This window comes from Anolis sagrei, chromosome 8 (assembly GCF_037176765.1).
Source record: "Anolis sagrei isolate rAnoSag1 chromosome 8, rAnoSag1.mat, whole genome shotgun sequence".
Lineage (NCBI taxonomy): Eukaryota > Metazoa > Chordata > Lepidosauria > Squamata > Dactyloidae > Anolis > Anolis sagrei.
In genome coordinates, this window is record NC_090028.1 from 43,919,157 (window position 1) to 43,939,541 (window position 20,385).

Sequence of the window (20,385 nt, forward strand, 5' to 3'; positions counted from 1 at the left end):
CACAAAAAAAAAAGAACTTAAAAAAAATCAACAGAGATTGAATGCTCGAGTGAAAAGCCAGGTCTTAAGTGCAAGAGTAAAAGGCCCTCAGTCACGCATGGCTCTCATGTAGGGTGGCAAGGCATTCCACAAGGCAGGGGCAGAATTATCAATATCAACTTAGGAGCTGGATGCCAAGGGACCACTAATTAAGGGGGTTCACTTACTTGATAGCGTAGCTTACATTTAATAACCCTAATTTGGTCTTTCTTCTTCTTGTGTTTGACTTAGACGAAATTGTATCAGAGGCAAGGCTTGAGAAAAACAGTAACAAGTTTATTGGAATAGAACAGGAGTAGAATAGATTCAATGTCACTTCACTCTAGAGGCACACACTTAGCTGGTTACATTGATAGAAGTTCTTGAATGACTCTAGGCACTCAACAGATCTCAAAAGGTTTCTTTAGGCAGATGTTTCTTTCTTTAACAACCGTTCTGGTGATACAAATAAGCCACTTGACTTATTTAACTGTATTGGCTCCAAGCCAAATCTTGATTCTTAATCAAAGAATCAGTGCTCCCTGTGGTTCTCTCACTACAGGATTCCTGTGGGATTTCTACTTCCACACAGGATCAACTACCTCTGTAGTTCACAACCACAGATCAGTTCCTTGATCCTCTCGCTGGAGAATCCTCTCCTGTAACTCTCTGCTTACAGACTGCTGATTCACAGATCAGTCCTCTCCTGTAACTCTCCGGCTACAGACTGACAACTTTCAAAAAGCTGCGCTGCCAAGTGGCAGTTGGCAGTTGGCCCCACCCCCATTGCTATGGCAACTCAGCTCAAGGCAAGCCAAGCCAGTTACCATCCCTAATAAAATACAATTCTACATTACTAACTATTGTCTAAACAATACATGACTATAGGAATAAAAATACACATCATCACAGTGAGCAACTCTCATCCTTGCCCACAATTGCTTTAAGTTGGGAAAGGAATATGTCTACAGTAATAGGTCAGCTGTTGTCCCCACCTATTTGCCTTGTTTTTTACTCGTGTTTGATTTTGAAATGGTCATATGACTGGCCAAATAAATAAATACATTATTGTTATTAGTAGTAGTAGTAGTAGTAGTAGTAGTAGTAATATGCATTTACTTGTGCATCAGCCCCATAAATATGTATGACACTGTGCAGTTTGGGTGTATTGCATAAAATGGGTGTAAAGTGTTGTCGATGTGCAATGTCTTGTTTGAGCCCCTTTCCTTGCATTCGTTTGCAGAGCAAAGACGGAGAGATCAAGAAGGCTGGTTCTGATGGTGAGTAGGAGTTGCTGATCCGATTCCTTCTCCTTCCGCTTAGCATTAATCACTATTTCCATGCATTTGCTCTTTGCTTCTGTGGGGATTGGGGCATTTTTACACATTTGGGGGTTTTAAGCAAAACCGACCCAAAATTTCCACGACATCTGCAAGGTGTTGTAGTGGAAATGCCCCACAATGGATCTTTAAGAGCATTTTGGAGCAAAATCGTGTGTTTGGCTCAGAATGGAGATTGGGGGCCTCAAAACGTGGATACCATCTAAAATGCATTTGGAAGCAAAACTGTTTTTTGCAGAAAAAGGTACATGGACCGCTCCTGTGCTCTACTGCGGTGTTTGAGCAGTTTCTACACTGCAAGGAATCTATGTTGCCTTCAGATTGATGTCTGCATCAAGACAGAAAAAAATGCTGACGGTCCTGACTAAAACCGAGAGCCTTATTGACCTCTCAAAATGTCTCATATAAAATTCCTGCTTGGAAACTGTCCTTGGTTTGACCAGCAATCTTCTGAGGTGGCTCAAACTACAAGAAAGGAGATTCCATCTGAACATGAGGGAGAACTATCTGACTGTGAGATCCGTTCAGCAGTGGAACTCTCTGCCCTGGAGTGTGGTGGAGGCTCCTCCTTTGTAGGTTTTTAAACAGAGGCTGGATGGCCATCTGTCAGGGATGCTTTGAATGCAATTTTCCTGCTTCTTGGCACAATGGGGTTGGACTGGATGGCCCCCCAGGTCTCTTCCAACTCTAGGATGAACCTCCTGACTGTGAGAGCTGTTCAGCAGTGGAACTCTCTGCCCCGGAGTGTGGTGGAGGCTCCTTCTTTGGAAGCTTGTAAACAGAGGTTGGATGGCCATCGGTCAGGGTTGCTTTGAATGCAATATTCCTGCTTCTTGGCAGAATGGGGTTGGACTGGATGGCCCAGAAGGTCTCTTCCAACTCTAGGATTCTATAGGCTGGCTCTACACGGCCATATAATCCAGATTATCTAATTTGAACTGGATTATATGAGTCTAAGGTAAAAGTTTCCTCTTGACATTAAGTCTAGTTGTGCCCAACACTGCAGGGTGGCGCTCACCTCCATTTCTAAGCCAAAGAGCTGGCGTTCTCCATAGACCCCTCCAAAGGCATGTGTCCAGCATGGAGCACCATTACCTTCCCTCCAGAGTGGTACCTATTGATCTACTCACATTTGCATGTTTTGGAACTGCTAGGTTGGCAGAAGCTGGGGCTAACAGCAGGAGCTCACTCCACTCCCCAGATTCAAACAGTTCAGCAGCTCAGCGATTTATCCCGCTGTGCCACCGGGGGCTCTATGAGTCTACACTACAATATAATCCAGTTCAAATCAGATGATATGGATTCAGAAACTGGATTATATGGTAGTATAGATGGGGCCATTGTTGCAGATACCTGGAAATGTGGGAATGAGTAGTTCTGCAACAAGAAAGGCGGCTCCGGAGAATGTTCCAGCCCACAGGTTGCCTGTGAATGACCTGTGGGAAGGTGCCGGTCTCTGAGATTGATCCAGGCCTGCGCAGAGGTGACATCTACCGGGCCGGAAGGGGAACGCGCACTCAGAATCTCAAGGTGGAACTCATGTCCATTGAGTCTCGTTTGCTTGTTTCATTCGAGCGACTGTCTAAATGCGACTGTTTGACTCCTTCCAGGGGACATTGTGGATAGTTCTGCAGAGCCTCCTCCTTGCGCCTTGAAATCCCGCACGCACTCCGTGTCCACAGGTAGGAACGTTTTTTCAGATGGGAATGTTTCTGTACCTGGGTGCTTTCAAATGCTGCTTCTCATCCTCATTTGCACCACCCATCCAAACCAGACCCCACTTTGGTTTTCTGTAGATCTGCCACTGCCACCTCCTCATCGAACTCAGGCCCAGATTAGTGGACCAGGAGGGGATTTCCTCCCAATGCAGAAAGCAACATCAAAGCAGCCGTTTTATTTCAGAACTTATTTCCTCTCTCCCCTCCTTCGCAATTCTCCCTCGGCTGCACTCCTCAATAATGACGAGCATTTAAAGTCATTTTTAGTTTGGTTGTCCCTTTTGTATGAATCATGGGAATAACATGTTAAGAGCGTCATTTATGCTGCACAGGTGGAGCAAAATACAGCACTCTTCTGCCTTAAACACAGAAAAATATTAACCATTGCTGTGGTCCACATGGGCACTCTGTGTGGGAGGTTTGAGCCAATTCTATCGATGATGGGGTTCAGAATGCTCTGTGATTGTAGGTGAGCCATACATCCCAGCAACTACAACTCCCGAATGTTAAGATTCTATTTTTCCAAACTCCAGTGTTCACGTTTGGGCATATTGAGTATTTGTGTAGAATTTGGTCCAGATCCATCATTGTTTGAGTCCACAGTGATCTCTGGATGTAGGTGAACTACAACTCCAAAACCAAAGGACACTGCCCACCAAACCCTTCCAGTATTTTCTGTTGGTCGTGGGAGTTCTGTCTGCCAAGTTTGGTTCAATTCCATCATTGGTGGGGTTCAGAATGCTCTTTGATTGTAGGTGAACTATAAATCCCAGCAACCACAACTCCCAAATGTCAAAATCAATTTTTTTAGTGAAGAACATACATTGGGTTGTTAGGTGTCTTGTGTCCAAATTTGGTGTCAATTCGTCCAGTGGTTTTTGAGTTCTGTTAATCCCACAAACTGACATTACATTTTTATTTATATAAATTGCCAGTATGCTATTAGGAATTGTGGGAGTTGAAGTCCAAAACACCTGGAGGGCCCAAGTTTGCCCAGGCCTGCAATTTTCTAAATCAGTGCCTCACAGAACCCCAGGAACAGGCCTAAAAACCAAGACACCAAGAAAAAAATGTAATAATAATAGTAATAATAATAATAATAATAATAAACAGTATAGATTGTCGATGTTGCTATCCCAGGTGAGAGCAGGATTCAAGAGAAACAACTGAAAAAGCTGACATGATACGAGGATTTAAAGATCAAACTGCAAAGACAAGCCAGTCAAAGGGGTCCCAGTGGTGATGGGCACACTGGGTGCAGTGCCTCAAGACCTTGGCCTGCACTTAAAAACAATCGGCGCTGACAAAATTACCACCTGCCAGCTGCAAAAGGCCACCTTACTGGGATATGCACACATTATTTGCCAATGCATCACACAGTCCTAGACACTTGGGAAGTGTCTGACGTGTGATCCAATACAACAACAGCCAGCAGAGTGTCTGCTGTGGACTCATCTTGTGGTGTTTCAAATAATAATAATAATAATAATAATAATAATAATAATAATAATAATACAACCTCACACAGTCCTTGACACTTGGGAAGTGTCTGATGTGTGATCCAATTTAACAGCCAGCAGAGTGTCTGCTGTGGACTCATCTTGTTGTGTTTCTAATAATAATAATAATAATAATAATAATAATAATAATAATAAATAGTAATAATAATAAATAGTAATAATAATACATCACACAGTCCTAGACACTTGGGAAGGGTCCAACGTGTGATCCAATTCAACAGCCAGCAGAGTGTCTGCTGTGGACTCATCTTGTTGTGTTTCTAATAATAATAATAATAATAATAATAATAATAAATAGTAATAATAATACATCACACAGTCCTAGACACTTGGGAAGGGTCCAACGTGTGATCCAATTCAACAGCCAGCAGAGTGTCTGCTGTGGACTCATCTTGTGGTGTTTATAATAATAATAATAATAATAATAATAAATAGTAATAATAATAAATAGTAATAATAATACATCACACAGTCCTAGACACTTGGGAAGGGTCCAACGTGTGATCCAATTCAACAGCCAGCAGAGTGTCTGCTGTGGACTCATCTTGTTGTGTTTCTAATAATAATAATAATAATAATAATAATAATAAATAGTAATAATAATAAATAGTAATAATAATACATCACACAGTCCTAGACACTTGGGAAGGGTCCAACGTGTGATCCAATTCAACAGCCAGCAGAGTGTCTGCTGTGGACTCATCTTGTTGTGTTTCTAATAATAATAATAATAATAATAATAATAATAAATAGTAATAATAATAAATAGTAATAATAATACATCACACAGTCCTAGACACTTGGGAAGGGTCCAACGTGTGATCCAATTCAACAGCCAGCAGAGTGTCTGCTGTGGACTCATCTTGTTGTGTTTCTAATAATAATAATAATAATAATAATAATAATAATAATAAATAGTAATAATAATAAATAGTAATAATAATACATCACACAGTCCTAGACACTTGGGAAGGGTCCAACGTGTGATCCAATTCAACAGCCAGCAGAGTGTCTGCTGTGGACTCATCTTGTGGTGTTTATAATAATAATAATAATAATAATAATAAATAGTAATAATAATAAATAGTAATAATAATACATCACACAGTCCTAGACACTTGGGAAGGGTCCAACGTGTGATCCAATTCAACAGCCAGCAGAGTGTCTGCTGTGGACTCATCTTGTTGTGTTTCTAATAATAATAATAATAATAATAATAATAATAAATAGTAATAATAATAAATAGTAATAATAATACATCACACAGTCCTAGACACTTGGGAAGGGTCCAACGTGTGATCCAATTCAACAGCCAGCAGAGTGTCTGCTGTGGACTCATCTTGTTGTGTTTCTAATAATAATAATAATAATAATAATAATAATAATAATAAATAGTAATAATAATAAATAGTAATAATAATACATCACACAGTCCTAGACACTTGGGAAGGGTCCAACGTGTGATCCAATTCAACAGCCAGCAGAGTGTCTGCTGTGGACTCATCTTGTGGTGTTTCAAATAGTAGTAGTAGTAGTAGTAATTATAATAATAATACTTTATTTATACCCCACCACCATTTCCCCAAGGGGACTCGGAGCGGCTTACATGAGGCCAAGCCCAACAATACAGCAAAGCAAATATCCAACATAAAAATGCAACAATAAAATATAGTGAAAATAAAATACAAAAAACAATACAAGTAAACACACAAGGCGATATAAAATCACAGCAATTGAACACAGTGGGCAGGGCCGGTTGCAAAGATTAAAAGTTTAAAAACACTGGGTGAGAAAGCAACGTAATGTATCTGGAAGGAGGATCAGATGGGACGAAAAACAATGGGGTTTAATTGCACTAGGGGATAGGATAAAGGGCTTCCAAGGACATTTTATGTAGGGTTTGGTCAAGGCCAGGGATTATTATTCATTCACTGAAGGCACACTGGAACAGCCAAGATTTCAGACTCTTCCTAAAGACTGCCAGGGTGGGGGCTTGCCTAATTCCTCTGGGGAGTGAGTTCCAGAGCCAAGGGGCCACCACGGAGAAGGCCCTCTTTCTTGTCCCCACAAGCCGCACTTGCGACGGAAGCGGGAGTGAGAGAAGGGCCTCTCTGGAAGATCGAAGGGGTTGTGTAGGTTCGTAGAAGGAAATGCAGTCACGAAGGTAAGCGGGCCCCAAACTGCTTGCACCTTGAATTGGGACCAGAAGATAAATGGCAGCCAGTAGAGCTCCTTAAACAGGGGGGTTGATATAAGAAGAGAATTCCACTGTAAACAACCAAAGGGGAATCTGCAGGCTTCAGCTTAGAGAAATACTTCCTTGGAGGTGCAGAGTCACCTTTCCAAAGTGGATAAAAGGTGAGAGGTAGGAGGAAAGGTGTGCCGTCTTTTGCTCTGAGTCAATCCTGTGTGATGTTGTGTTGCAGATCCTTCTGTGCGCATGGAGGTCGTGGGCAGGACGGGCAAAGAGCCAAGTGTTGGATCCTGCGAGGGGAGGCTTTCCTGGAGAGCTCTGGGGAGGCAGCTGAACGCAGAGCTGAAGGGCAAGTGCGCAGAACTCGGCTCTTCCCCGAGGAGAGCGTGCGCTGCTGCGGAGCCCGCCAGCCCCCGAGAGCAGAAAGGCAGGGAGCGGTGGAGCAGCAGCTTGCCCCGGATTGGGAGGAGCACGGCCGGCCACCTTCCTCACCGGAGGACGAGCAATGCCGGAGAAGGACACCCACCTGCCCAACCACAGCATCCCTGCGCTGATGGAAACACCATCGCTGGAGGTATGTCAAGAGCTACTGATGCTAGCCGAGCACTGAAATTCTGCTCCATGCAACATTGCTGCTTCCTTTCCCACCTCTTTTCAACAGAGGCCACAACCGGGAGTAGCAAACCCTCCTTTAGATTCTCTCTCATTGACAAAGTCTCCCAGTTTTGTATCGCTTCCCTCAGAACTGCTCTCAGCTTACCGAGGCCTCCTTGGTGACGAAATGCAAATCATGTGTAGTTCTCTGGCGTAGTCTTGCCAGAGAAAGAAAATATGCCACACAGATGAACACTAAAGAACAAGTAGTTTACTCTTCGTAATTCGGAACAATGTATGTACAATCGCGTGATCCATTGCATCGACTCACATAATGTCCTTGTGGAGAAACTCCTTCCAGCAACTCATGAAGCAAGAGAACACTCCAAACTATTTGTCTCTTTGCTTGTCTCAAGCCTGAAAAATGTAACAGTACCCAAAAGTCCCAGGCTCAGCCAGCTCCCTAGTAGTAGCCCCAGTCAGCTTTCTGCATCTTATTTTACAGTTGACACACACATATGCACAATCATGTGATCATTTGCATCAACTCACATAATGTCCATGTTGAGAGATTTAAAATACTCTTTCTTTGTCCATGTGGAGAAACTCCTTCCAGCAACTCATGAAGCAAGAGAACACTCCAAACTATTTATCTCTCTGCTTGTCTCAAGCCTGAAAAATGTAACAGTACCCAAAAGTCCCAGGCTCAGCCAGCTCCCTAGTAGTAGCCCCAGTCAGCTTTCTGCATCTTATTTTACAGTTGACACACACTTATGTACAATCATGTGATCATTTGCATCGACTCACATAATGTCCTTGTTGAGAGATTTAAAATACTCTTTCTTTGTCCATGTGGAGAAATTCCTTCCAGCAACTCATGAAGCAATTTATTATTTACTTATTTCACGCATTTCTACCCCGCCCTTCTCAACCCCCAAGGGAGGACTCAGGGCGGCTTACAAAAGGCACAATTCGATGCCAACAACAAACAATAAGATAAAAACATGTAGCAAGAGAACACTCCAAACTATTTGTCTTTCTGCTTGTCTCAAGCCTGAAAAATGTAACAGTATTCCAAAGACCCAGGCTCAGCCAGCTCCCTGGGCGAAGCCCCAGTCAGCTTTGTGCATCTTATTTTACAGTTGACACAAACACGCTGTTTTTTTTACATGCTCCAACATTCTTCGATGCCATTCAGTTCTGTTTGCTTCTTTTCAGACAATCAACTCAAACCCAAATCCCGCCTGAAGCCTGTGGTAAACCGGAGGGCCATGTCTGTCCACGAAGAACAGCTCAGGGGCCAGGCCTGCGAAGCAGAGCTGCACCGTAAGTAAAGGCTGAGAGAAAAGATCAAGAATGGCCATAGGTCATGGTTTCAATCAGGGTCAGGGAACACACGGCCCCTCAGAAGCACAATCTCCATCTTCCCTTACCGCTCGCAAGCCTGTTGTGCCCAATGGGAAATTAGGGTTGGCAATATCTAGACAGCTAGTCTTCAGGTAAGATAAGTGCAGGACACCTACAGTTCTCAAGACCTTTCTTGCAAAGCCCAGAAGGCCCAGCATTAATATCTACCTGTCTACCATAATTCACGGTGAAATAGTCACACTTCTTCTCCCTTTTTATTGTTAGCCTCATGTCTGTCTCAACGAAAGCCTGCTTCCTTTGAGGTTTCGTTAACACGTTCACCTGCCTTCCATTTCTGCAGATGCAAAATTCCCCCTTTGTTTGCAACGCTCACCTGTCCTGAAGTGGAAGATTAAACCCAAGTCCCCGTTGGAGCCTGAAACATCCGCACCACCGGATTCCCCAGGTAAACACGCCCAAAGGTGTATCATGTCTCTCCATACATACCAACTAAACTACTATTCTACTAAAACTCCTATTCAGAAAAACGTAAAAGTTTATTATGGTCACTCCTGTGAGGTAAAGCCAGAATAATCAAAAATTCAACAACATCCTGTTAATATCCTGTTAAAGGACTTTTCAGGTGACTCGTCCTTGATTAAAATATTCTGCAGATTTCCTCCTTTCCAGGACTGTGATCTAATGTTAAGCCAAAATGTACCTTCTTCATTGCTATCTCATCCAGTGAGATTTTATCATTTTATGTCGTGCATTTGGCCCGCCCACTGTGTTTTATTTTCCATTATGTTACGAGGGGTATTTTTTAAGTAAGGTCCGTTGGAACATAAGTACACAACGAAACTTTATTTCAAAAAAGTAAATTTATTTTCAGAAAGTACATATTTCACTCTATTTTTCGACATAGTTGCCAAGTTTGTTCAAACGCTTATCATACCTCTGAACCAATTTTAAAATACCCTCTTCATAAAAACTTGCCGCCTGCTCCGATAACCAAGAGTTCACTGCCGTCTGTAATCAGAGAAGGGCGACCGGAGCGGTCCTCATCATGGACGTTGTCACGGCCATCTTTGAATTGTCAATACCCACTTACGCACTTGGCTTTCACTCATCACAGTCTCACCGTACACTTCACAAATCTGTCGATGAATTTCTGCAGCAGGAGGGTTCCTTGCTGACAAAAACCATCTCACTGAGCGAACCTCACATGCAGAGGGTCAGCTTTTAAACATTTTTAAAGCACAGAACAGAACCGTACAGGTGAGCTACAGAGCAGAAACTGAGTGCAGTTGTTCCCGAGGCATGCCGGTACACGGCGCATGCACTTGTCGCGGTATGCGCGCGAACTACTAGTGTCTACTAGGGCTGGGCGGTTTCATTTCGTTAATTCGTAATTCGTTAAAAATTCGTTATTTTTTTTTTAAAAAACGAAGCGATAACGAACCATTCTGGAGCAACTTAAAAACGAAATGAATTTTTCAATTCGTTTAGTAAATGCTTTGTATTTCGTTATGTATTCGTTTCGTTATTGGTTTGAGGTCGTTTCGTTATTATTTCCGCATGTCTGGGGCAAGTTTTATAGTTGTTTTTTGTTTAATTTGTGAAAAAAAATTATAATATCACACCAACAGTCAACAACAGAGGGAGAGGGAAGCTTCAGAAGATTTTTTAGCGTATTGTGTGATCGCAGCCGCCATTAACAAATCGATTCGTTATTGTTTCGTTATTGTTTTGTAATTTTTTTACCATTTACGAAATTTCGTAAATATTGAACTTTTTTAAAGGAAAATTTCGGAATTCTTTTAAATATCGAAACGCAAAAAACCCCAAAAAACGAATCGATTTTAGAAACAATTTTTTCCGTTGTTGCCCAGGCCTAGTGTCTACAACAAAACGGACCTTACTTAAAAAAATACCCCTCGTATTTTGCACTGTTTATTTTACTTGATTGGTTTATTTATTTTATTGTGATGTTATTTTGTTGTTTATATTTGATGTTGCTGTAATGCATTGCTGGGCTTGGCCTCATGTAAGCCGCTCCGAGTCCCCTTTGGGGAGATGGTGGCCAAGGATAAATAAAGTTGTTGATCATCCTCATCCTCATCCTTAAAGCCTGCAGGCCAGGCCACTGCAGATACGATTCTGACATGATGCCTGTGGGTTCTCCGACAGGGATTCCACCCCAAGAAAGGAACGTGGCGGCCACAGAGTCGAAGCAAAGAGCAGAAATGGAAGAGGAGTTGGAACAAGCTTTGGAACAAATTCTAGAGAATGCACAAAACACAGCTCTAGACCAAAGAACTGCGGTGCCGCTCCCTAAGTCCCCAACACGCGAGCATTGAGTCCGTGGCTGGAGCTTCGACGTGAGCAAAGGAGGGAGGCTTCAGACTTGAGGCAGCAGCGCACCACTGCTGGAGCGCCAGCAGTTCCGCACAGAGCCAAACGAATGCCAGGCCTCCACTCACTGTGGCTCCCAAATTGGTCAATGGCCTTTCCAGCAGGGATTGGTGACGTCTACGCTTCTGCACGTCTTCTTGGTTGTCCCTTTTCACCTTTCGCTCTTGTGTCCTCCCATGTAAGTGCCCAGTATTCCCATGGTTCAGGTGACGGAGGCCAAAAACAGAACTGTACTAGAAACGGGCTACTTCCAGCTGCAGTTGTCTAGCTGGCCCCCGATATCGTAGATGTGAAGATGGATAGTGCCAGAAATTGAGAACCACCAGCAAGAGGAGGGCAGGGGAATCATTTGTGCACACTCACCTTGCCAGCCTTGCATTACGTTTCAGGAGGTTGGCGCTTAGCCCGTGGTGGAGTGGACCGGAAAAGCTAAATGCGTGAATGCCAAGTTCAGCCACAACGCAAAGTGGTCAGTCTCACATTGACAATCTTCCTCCTTTCAGCCTATATCGTATCCGTTCCTCTGGTCCTACTGCCTTTGGCTAGCTCCCCTCATCGCATGGTGGTTCTTTGAGCGGTCACCCATGCCCTCACACAAATGGGTTTGTGCCTGTGCAGAGGCTCAATTCAGGATGTTCCAGAAGGGACAGGGTGGTGGGAATACCTGTCCCCTTCCCACATGTTCTCACCGGCCAAGGTACGATCTCCTCCATGTTGAAATCTACTGTGGAACATTGCAGGACCCAGAAAAGCGGAAGGAGGATGGGTCTGTGTGAAGCAAGAACCAGTTACAGGTCACCAGTGTGTTCTTCTTGGGCTCTGGGCCTCATACAAATGGGCTGCTACCAACTTTACTAACAGATGGGGGGTCAGGTCACCAAAGAATAGATGGTAGGACCAAAGTTGACACCTACCCTAGATCTACATTCCATTTGGCAGTGCAGAAGGAAGGAAGGAAGGAAGGAAGGAAGGAAGGAAGGAAGGAAGGAAGGAAGGAAGGAAGGAAGGAAGGAAGGAAGGAAGGAAGGAAGGATAGATACGTTTTATTGATTGGCCTATTGGCCGTATCAAAACATTTAACACATAACACAATTAACACATAGTCATACATAGTCATACATACAACATACAACCCTCGGTATAAAAGGAGTTAAAATAAACAAGCTATTAACAAGATCTCGTTCAGGTCAAATGTCTGTGTCACCTCCACAGTTTACCCCAATTGATTCTAAATGTGCAATTCTCAGCTGTGTTGCTTTGAATAGAAAAAGGGCTGTGGAAGGAAGGAAGGAAGGAAGGAAGGAAGGAAGGAAGGAAGGAAGGAAGGAAGGAAGGGAGGAAGGGGTCAGAGACCAGGTCGCAGCTTTGCCTCCGTCTGAAATGGAGCGTGCACAGTCCATTTGGAAATCTCTGCGAATGCACTTGTTTAAGGGCAGCAGACAGAAGGGATAAGAAAAAGGAGGAAAGGGGAAAAAGTGGCAAGGGATGATGCTACTCAACAAGAGAACCATCTGAAGAGAAGCTGTTCTACTGACAGAGGAAAAGAACGGGAGGGCAATCTTCTCAGTGAGCCACAGGACCTGCGTGGCAGAACGAGAGAGGACTGGTGTCCCCACCAAGCTTTCCAGCTCTGGAAAATTCCAAACTGAGCTTCTGCATAGGCACAAATCCATTTGTGTGAGGCACAGAGACCACAAAGAAGGCTCTACATTCGCGTCAATTATCCACTGATGTCAGTGAGGTGTTTGGCATGAACGAAGCAGGAGCAGTGTGTGTGTGTGCGTGCGTGTTTTTTACCACTTTCAGCAAGTTAAAAATACTGGCATCCCAGCCCTTCCATTCCACAATTAAATGAGGATAATTTAAATCTGCCGAATTGCTCTCTTCTCATTTCCTGTATTAGTAATTTGCTTCTTAATATGTGCAAGATCCAGCAGTGCCTTGCTGTGGACAGGGTTGGGAGGAAGTGGCGATGCTCAGGTTCCTGCAAAGGGCATGAGCTGGACTTGTTACCCTGCTATTTTCTGGTGCTTCTCATCTATTCTACTGTAAAATTATTAATCACGGACCCACAGATGGCTATTCAGTCTTTTGAAACATCATCCTAAAATAGCCATGTTTTCCTAAGGCATTTGCTTTAAAGAGGCTTGTGGGTGATTACTTTTCACAGTATAAGTGACATAAAATCTTTCCTAGATGCAAAGGAAGGGCGAATATACGTTTTGCAGCACTGAGAATCTACAGCTGGTCAAGGCCACTGAGTGCAAGCTTTCTCGTGTGGGCACATTCCAAAAAAGAAATGCAGTCGTCACAAAGATGATCGACATGTGCTTTTAGTTCTGTTTCCTACAGCAAAATGCTTTGGCTATAGGAAATTCGTGATCAAAATGGCTTCAGTAAACTGCAGTTGCTCATAGCCCTGCTCGCCTCGGAGAAGGGATACATTGCAGAATTCTTTCACAGCCCCGTTTTGTAATCCGCACACACGCCAACTGACATCTGACAGGGAGGGAGAGTAATCTGGCGTAAGAACACAACTGCCAAACTCCTACATAGATGCAGAGAGAACCGAGCTCTATGTATTGTTCTTGGGTATCCACCATCCATTACCAGGTGATTATTGCATGTATATTTAATAAATATTATAGCACAAATGGCTGGTTTTCTTTACACATTCAGTCCTTTTTAAAAGCAGAGGACCATAGAAATGTTTTCTGTTTTCAACTTCGGAACCATGTTTGATTTTCTGTGCTCAGCCATGGAAAGGGCACAAAGGTATATTTTCTATGACGGCGATGTTGTTGTTTTTCTAATTTGTTTTGTCTCCAAAGCATTTTATCAAGCATGTAAACTATATGAAGTATTTTGTAACTAAATGCAACAGGGAAATGATCAGATCAATTAAAGATAAAAGCTATCCAATTGAGAGTTGATGATTTCACCATCATCTTCTTGCATTCCAGTATTCTGACAAATGCTTAATGGCAGATACAACCTATGACCGCTTACAGCTAGGAAAAGAACTGTAACAAAACCACGGACATACCCTTTTGTGCCAAAAGTTCAGGAGCCATTCCATTATGCACTTGGGCCATCATGGAAATAGATCCCAATTTCTTTATGCATGTAAACAAACAGCAAATTCAAATTCAATATGAATCTTAATAACGATGAAAACATTATAACAAAGGAGTTCAAGCAAAGCACATCTGAAATGGAGAGGACTCATCAGTGAAGACTACCGGCCTTGTGCATTGGTGAAAACCCAACAGGCCCACCTCAGCAATGCTCTTGATATCCTAAAAAACAAAATAGGAGATCATATGTAAATGGCTGAGATAGACTGAACATTCCTGCCTATTAATATCCCTATGTTCAGAAATATGACTGTTTAGCTCTCCCTGCACTGCCCACTTCCCTGTAGTCCCCTTGCTCATTCATTCATTATTTTCCGCACTTGTATCCCTTCCTTCTCACCCCGAAGTGGACTCAGAGCGGCCTTACAAAGGCAACAATTCGATGCCCATATACACATAAATAAACAAATGCATTAAAATCCAAAAAAAAAACCCCATCAACATTAAAACATCAATTAAAATCACACAATCCAAATGATATTCTTGGGCCAATCCAAGTCGTCATTATGTTATTTATAACATCCTATTGCAATTAGCCCCTGGTGGCGCAGTGGGTTAAAGCACTGAGCTGCTGAGCTTGTTGATCGAAAGGTCGCAGGTTCGATTCCGGGGAGCGGCGTGAGCTTCCGCTGTCAGCCCTAGCTTCTGCCAACCTAGCAGTTCGAAAACATGCAAATGTGAGTAGATCAATAGGTACCGCTCTGGTGGGAAGGTAACAGCGCTCCATGCAGTCATGCCGGCCACATGACCTTGGAGGTGTCTATGGACAACGCTGGCTCTTCGGCTTAGAAATGGAGATGAGCACCACACCCCAGAGTCAGACATGACTGGACTTAATGTCAGGGGACTACCTTTACCTTTACCTATTGCAATTAGCATTCCACCTTTCCCCTTGTATTGGATCCAAGGCAACATGTAGGCCATTAAAAACTGGGTAAATCTTAAAAACTGGGTTGTTGTAGGTTTTTTGGGCTGCATGGCCATGTTCTAGAAGCACTCCCTTCTGACATTTTGCTTGCATCTATGGCAGGCGAAACATCAGGAGAGAATGCTTCTAAAAAATGGCCATACAGCCTGAAAAACCTACAACAACCTAATGATTTTGGCCAGGAAAGCTTTCGACAACAGCTTAAAAATTATTTGTATAAAAGTTTAAAAAAACAGTTAGACAATTGCATGGTCAAAAACACCAAGTACCTCTATTCTACAAGAAGTTGATATTGTTCCTTTGGACAACAGCCAAAGAGGCACTTTTGGACACCACTAACATCTAGCCCCTCCACCTCTGAATCTCAAGTTTAATTACCTGAGTTAGTTACTAACCTTGTAGAGCGCACTTGAGAGCAGACTTCAGGTGTTGGTGGTTCATATGTCACGTGAAAAGGGAGTCTTCTCACACGTTCCTGCAAAAAAGGGAGGGAAACAGCTCATGTTTGCTCACTGGTTATACTTTACAAAGATTACTAGCGATGAGGGAGAATAAGTAGCCCTCCCTGTATGTTATTATACTGCAACTCCCACAGCAAATGGTGAGGAATGATGGGAGCTTGAATCTGATTGAGCTGCAATACAGAGGCTTCATGCTCAAATGTCAGTTCATGTAACTTGTTCAAGAGCGAATTCTAAAGTCATGGTTGGCAAAATGAAACTGGGAGAGGAGAGTAAAAAGATTAACCTTTATCAAGCAGCTCTTGGAAACCTTTACCTTTACTATAAAACTACAAAAAGTAAAATGCTACAAACAGACATATTTCTCTTTCCCTTAGATGAGAGGTTTACCTCTTCTGGAGCTCCAATTTGTTGTTTTGGACGTCCATTAGTACCTCCTGCTGCCCCTTGATTCCTCTCACATTCCTGTCGTCTCTCTGTACATCTGCAGAGGTGTTGGTCTCTGTTGGACTCCATGGCTGGATGATGTTGGGCTTCAATCTCCTCAGTCCGGCTCTTCTTGGAAGTGCTTTCAAAATTTAAGGGAGGTTTCCAAACCACCATTTTATCTGACTTGTTAGACTTGGGAAATGCTCTGGTACAAGTTTGCCTTGCAGCTTTTTGTCTGGCATGAGTTGGAATGGTGAACGTCTCATGGTTATCTTCATCTAAAATCACACGTTTCCGTTTCTTTGCCACAGCTTTCCCACCTGGAGCCGGAGCTCCTTCCGTAGCCTCTGTCGCTTTATTCTTCTTTAAACCTTTTGCATTACCTTCCACTGTCTTTTCAGACAAGGGCCCACGAGAGGCATCGTTCACCAAAGGAGGATGGCCTGGAGAGTACATAGTGGCGTTAGAATATGAATTTTTGAGAGGCTGGGCACAGGGAATGCTCTCATTACTATCTGCCCTTTTGCTGGTCTCATGGACAGTGTTTGGCTCAAGAGGAGTGGAATCTTGACAGGCTGATTCCTTGAGGAATGCCTTCTTGTGATATGGAAATGCTGTTGGCTCAACCTGCTCAGAACTACAAGGCTCCAGAAAATCTGGGGTACAGCTGCTGGAACATGGGGCCTCTTCCTCGGTGGTTCTGGTCAGCAGCACCTGCTGTGCGTGCGAAGGGCCCGGTGGGGTGCCAGATTTATCTACCAAAGCACAAAAAGAAAAAAAACACACACACTTTTTTGAGGTACACACGAGGGCAAAACGTTAAAACATATGAGCTTTAAGCTATCCTAACCCTAGGGAACAAACATGCATCACCCTGCTCATGTTCAATTTGTGATATTACTCACTACTGGAAGAAGTCAAAGTCATTCCTGGAAAAATGTCCCAAGGATTTTCTAAGGTGCCATTCTGACTTCCAGATTCCGCTGGGAAGAATAATATTACAGCTAAATCAATACAAACAATTCCCCAGAAAAGGATCAGGCATTGCAAAAGATCTGAAAAGCCACCTCTTGCATGGAGACAATCTCTGTCATCAAAGTGGGACAAAACCACCTTCCCCACCTAAACTTCTTTGTGGCACATCATGGGAAGGCTTTCAAATCAAGGGAATAAAATAATTCTAAGATCACCTGAAATTTAACTGGCAATCTGGGGTTTGTGTGCTGCTCCTGCTTCGAGAATAATAATAATAATAATAATAATAATAATAATAATAATAATAATAACAACAACCCTTTATTTGTACCCCGCTAACATCTCCCGAAGGACTCTGTGCGGCTTACAAGAAACTAATGACCTACTAAAAGGCTAAAATTGGCTAAAAAGACTGTTTTGCTTGCAATCCACAAGCTAACACGTTTGCACAATTATGAGTGTTTTTCCTATTATTGCAAAGATGCTGCTCAATAGAAACAATGAGTATGAGAAAAGTAGCCAGTAACGAGATCAGGAGCGAGGGGGGAAAATGAACGACTTAACTATTGTAATACCCCACTAGATATCATGGGTCCACTAAAGTTCAACAACATCTGGAAGGCAACAGTTACTTAACAATTAAATACAAACTTAATCATTTGCCTGATTTCAGGAAAAGCTCAACTGTAGATAGGAATGAAGAACTGAAGAAACCTCTCCTTATGGAGAAATTTTCAGTTATGGTCTTCCAGACAGACCACGCACAAAAAACCTCAGTACTTAATACTTACCACTGAGAAAGGAAGCAGAGCTCTTGTCATCACCTTGACTGCAACTACTAGTATCAGAAGCATCTTGACATTTCTCTGGAAAACAAAGAAGGATCAGAGTTTCCTCATTCATTCAACCCAAATGACATGATTCAGAACCATCCATTTCAAGAACCCTACTGGCTTGATGTACACTTTAGTGTGGGAGCTAAAAACACATAAAGCTACACCATCATTATCAAAGGAGGCTACACCTTCTTTTAGAAGAGGCTGCCTAAACAAGAATGACAAATACACGGAATCAGTGTTGATATCAAAAATGACCTGGTGAAGCATTTGTCTGAAGCACCTGTCAACATTAACAAACGACTTTTAGCCCTCCAAATTAATCTTGCCAAAAACCAGCAGGCGACTATCATAAGCGTCTATGCGCCAACACTAGATGCAGGTGAAGATATCAAGGAAAATTCTACTGTTAGCTGTACACCATCACTCTTGCCCGTGTATGATTGTTTTTCAAGGGCAGACTCTTGGCTGAGGGTCCGTAAATGACTGTGAAGACCTATTCTAGATCCAAATGACCCTTCACAATGAAAACATAGATTTCCAGATGGAAGGTGGTCACAAGGGTTAGCTTGACGTCCCTTTCGTTTGGCATATTTCTTCCTTTTGCCCTCTGTTCACACTATTGGTAACTACTGACCTCCAGTTACAACATTCAAGTGCCAGAGCTTCCCAATTCTTGATGTTTATACTACATTTTTAGGTTAGCTTTATCCCCTCTTAAAATATCTTTTGCTGCCATTCCATTTTCTGTTCTTAAATAGAGAGTCGGGTAACTGCTTTTCTGAGACGGCCTATCAACTACTCTCAGCAACTGTGCACAATACCTATCAGTAAAGGAATCTGTGATTATTTTAATGATAGCAAGATGTTATGTTTACATGGATCCTGTGAATTCTAACATGTTCTGTCACCGCTGGGCTTGAAACGAAGTGCTTTTAAAACAGGACGTGCAACTTTAGCCCAACAGGAAGCCAGGGGGCCCAAAGAGAAGCCCTTAGAGAATTTCCCCCATTAAACAGTCTTTAGAAGGCTTGAGCTTAAATACAACAAAGTCTTTTATTGATGAACAGTTAAACAGAAACTTCTTTTGTCTTCAAAGGTTAAACAAATGCTTCCAGGTTTCAAACAACTGGTGGCTTCTAATTGTTTCTTTGCTTTACTTCCAAGGAAAATCCCTTTCCAAACTTCTCCCAGGCTAACTGTGAACATAAACCTGACTGATGTGGATCCACTGCCGGGCTGAACTGCGTCTCAAAACCGAGTGGACCTACCAGTAGGCCTGTAGTCACTTAGTTGGAGTTCTTGATGTTTAAAGCTGTTATTCCCTCCGAAATTCCTCAGGGCTGTAAGGCTGTTTCCCTGGGAACCTTTGGGAATCTTTAGATGGTCTTAAGACTGTTCTCCCCCGGGAAGTCTTAAGGGTTGAAGCCTTTGTACAGGAGAAAGTCTGTACACGTCCTGTATATTGACTTCCTAGCTGAGACTAACTGAAAAATGGCCCCCTTCCCTTTCCAATTGCCCTGAGCAAGGGGCGGGACCAAACTCAACGATGATGGACAGGTGGCCAGCCCTAGAACTGCAACCAAAAGAAGCCACCTATCTGCAGAGTCCCTGAAACTTAGGACTGCAAACAAACATTCAATGCAAAGCAAACAAAATTGGAGCTCCTGGTACAGCTGTACCAGAACAAACAAGATGTTGGAAATGTCAAGTATACACCTTTCGAAGAATCATAGAATCATAGAATCAAAGACTTGGAAGAGACCTCATGGGCCATCCAGTCCAACCCCCTGCCAAGAAGCAGGAATATTGCATTCAAATCACCCCTGACAAATGGCCATCCAGCCTCTGCTTAAAAGCTTCCAAAGAAGGAGCCTCCACCACACTCCCTCCGGGGCAGAGAGTTCCACTGCTGAACAGCTCTCACAGTCAGGAAGTTCTTCCTAATGTTCAGATGGAATCTCCTCTCTTGTAGTTTGAAGCCATTGTTCCGCGTCCTAGTTTCCAAGGAAGCAGAAAACAAGCTTGCTCCCTCCTCCCTGTGGCTTCCTCTCACATATTTATACATGGCTATCATATCTCCTCTCAGCCTTCTCTTTGTAAAGCCTTGGGAGCAAATACAGCTACTTCTGGTCACCACAATATCTCAGGACCAAATACAGCTGCTTCTGGTCACCACAATATCTCCACTTCATGAATTGAAACACAGAGAGCTTAAATTGCCATGAAAACTATGCTATGAAGTTGTATGGATTATTTAATACTCCAACATAAGTAGCCTTGCCTTTGAATTAGGATCACTGGCAAATCGTCTTCACCCATGGACAAGAACATGGATGAAGAATCTCTCATTCTCCAGATGTCATCACACAACTCCCATCATTCATAGCGATGGCTTTCCCTGACTGGGACTTAGAGGAGTTCAAAGCCCATCAATACTGGCATGATCAGTTTAACACCGGTGAAGTAAAAT

At 43.0% G+C, this 20,385-nt stretch overlaps 2 protein-coding genes across 3 annotated transcripts in view; one reads left to right on the forward strand and one right to left on the reverse strand.

Annotated features, from left to right (window-relative positions):
- Nucleotides 1–13,018, forward strand: part of CARMIL2 (capping protein regulator and myosin 1 linker 2) — an 89,447-nt gene extending 76,429 nt beyond the window's left edge. The window contains exons 30-35 of the mRNA XM_067471174.1: nt 1,262–1,298; nt 2,969–3,043; nt 7,023–7,364; nt 8,603–8,710; nt 9,093–9,197; nt 10,922–13,018. Coding sequence (XP_067327275.1) covers nt 1,262–1,298; nt 2,969–3,043; nt 7,023–7,364; nt 8,603–8,710; nt 9,093–9,197; nt 10,922–11,091 — 837 coding nt within the window. The 3' untranslated portion in view covers nt 11,092–13,018. The remainder of the gene's footprint in view (nt 1–1,261; nt 1,299–2,968; nt 3,044–7,022; nt 7,365–8,602; nt 8,711–9,092; nt 9,198–10,921) is intronic.
- Nucleotides 13,019–13,763: 745 nt separating this feature from the next.
- ACD (ACD shelterin complex subunit and telomerase recruitment factor) overlaps nt 13,764–20,385 on the reverse strand; it is a 31,992-nt gene continuing 25,370 nt past the window's right edge. The window contains exons 10-14 of one of the 2 annotated variants that reach the window (XM_060787803.2): nt 17,868–17,942; nt 17,007–17,084; nt 16,063–16,856; nt 15,607–15,686; nt 13,764–14,445 (exon numbers count right to left, since the gene is read on the reverse strand). In XM_060787803.2, coding sequence (XP_060643786.2) covers nt 14,385–14,445; nt 15,607–15,686; nt 16,063–16,856; nt 17,007–17,084; nt 17,868–17,942 — 1,088 coding nt within the window. In that variant the 3' untranslated portion in view covers nt 13,764–14,384. The remainder of the gene's footprint in view (nt 14,446–15,606; nt 15,687–16,062; nt 16,857–17,006; nt 17,085–17,867; nt 17,943–20,385) is intronic. The other variant, XM_060787804.2, reaches the window with a different exon arrangement.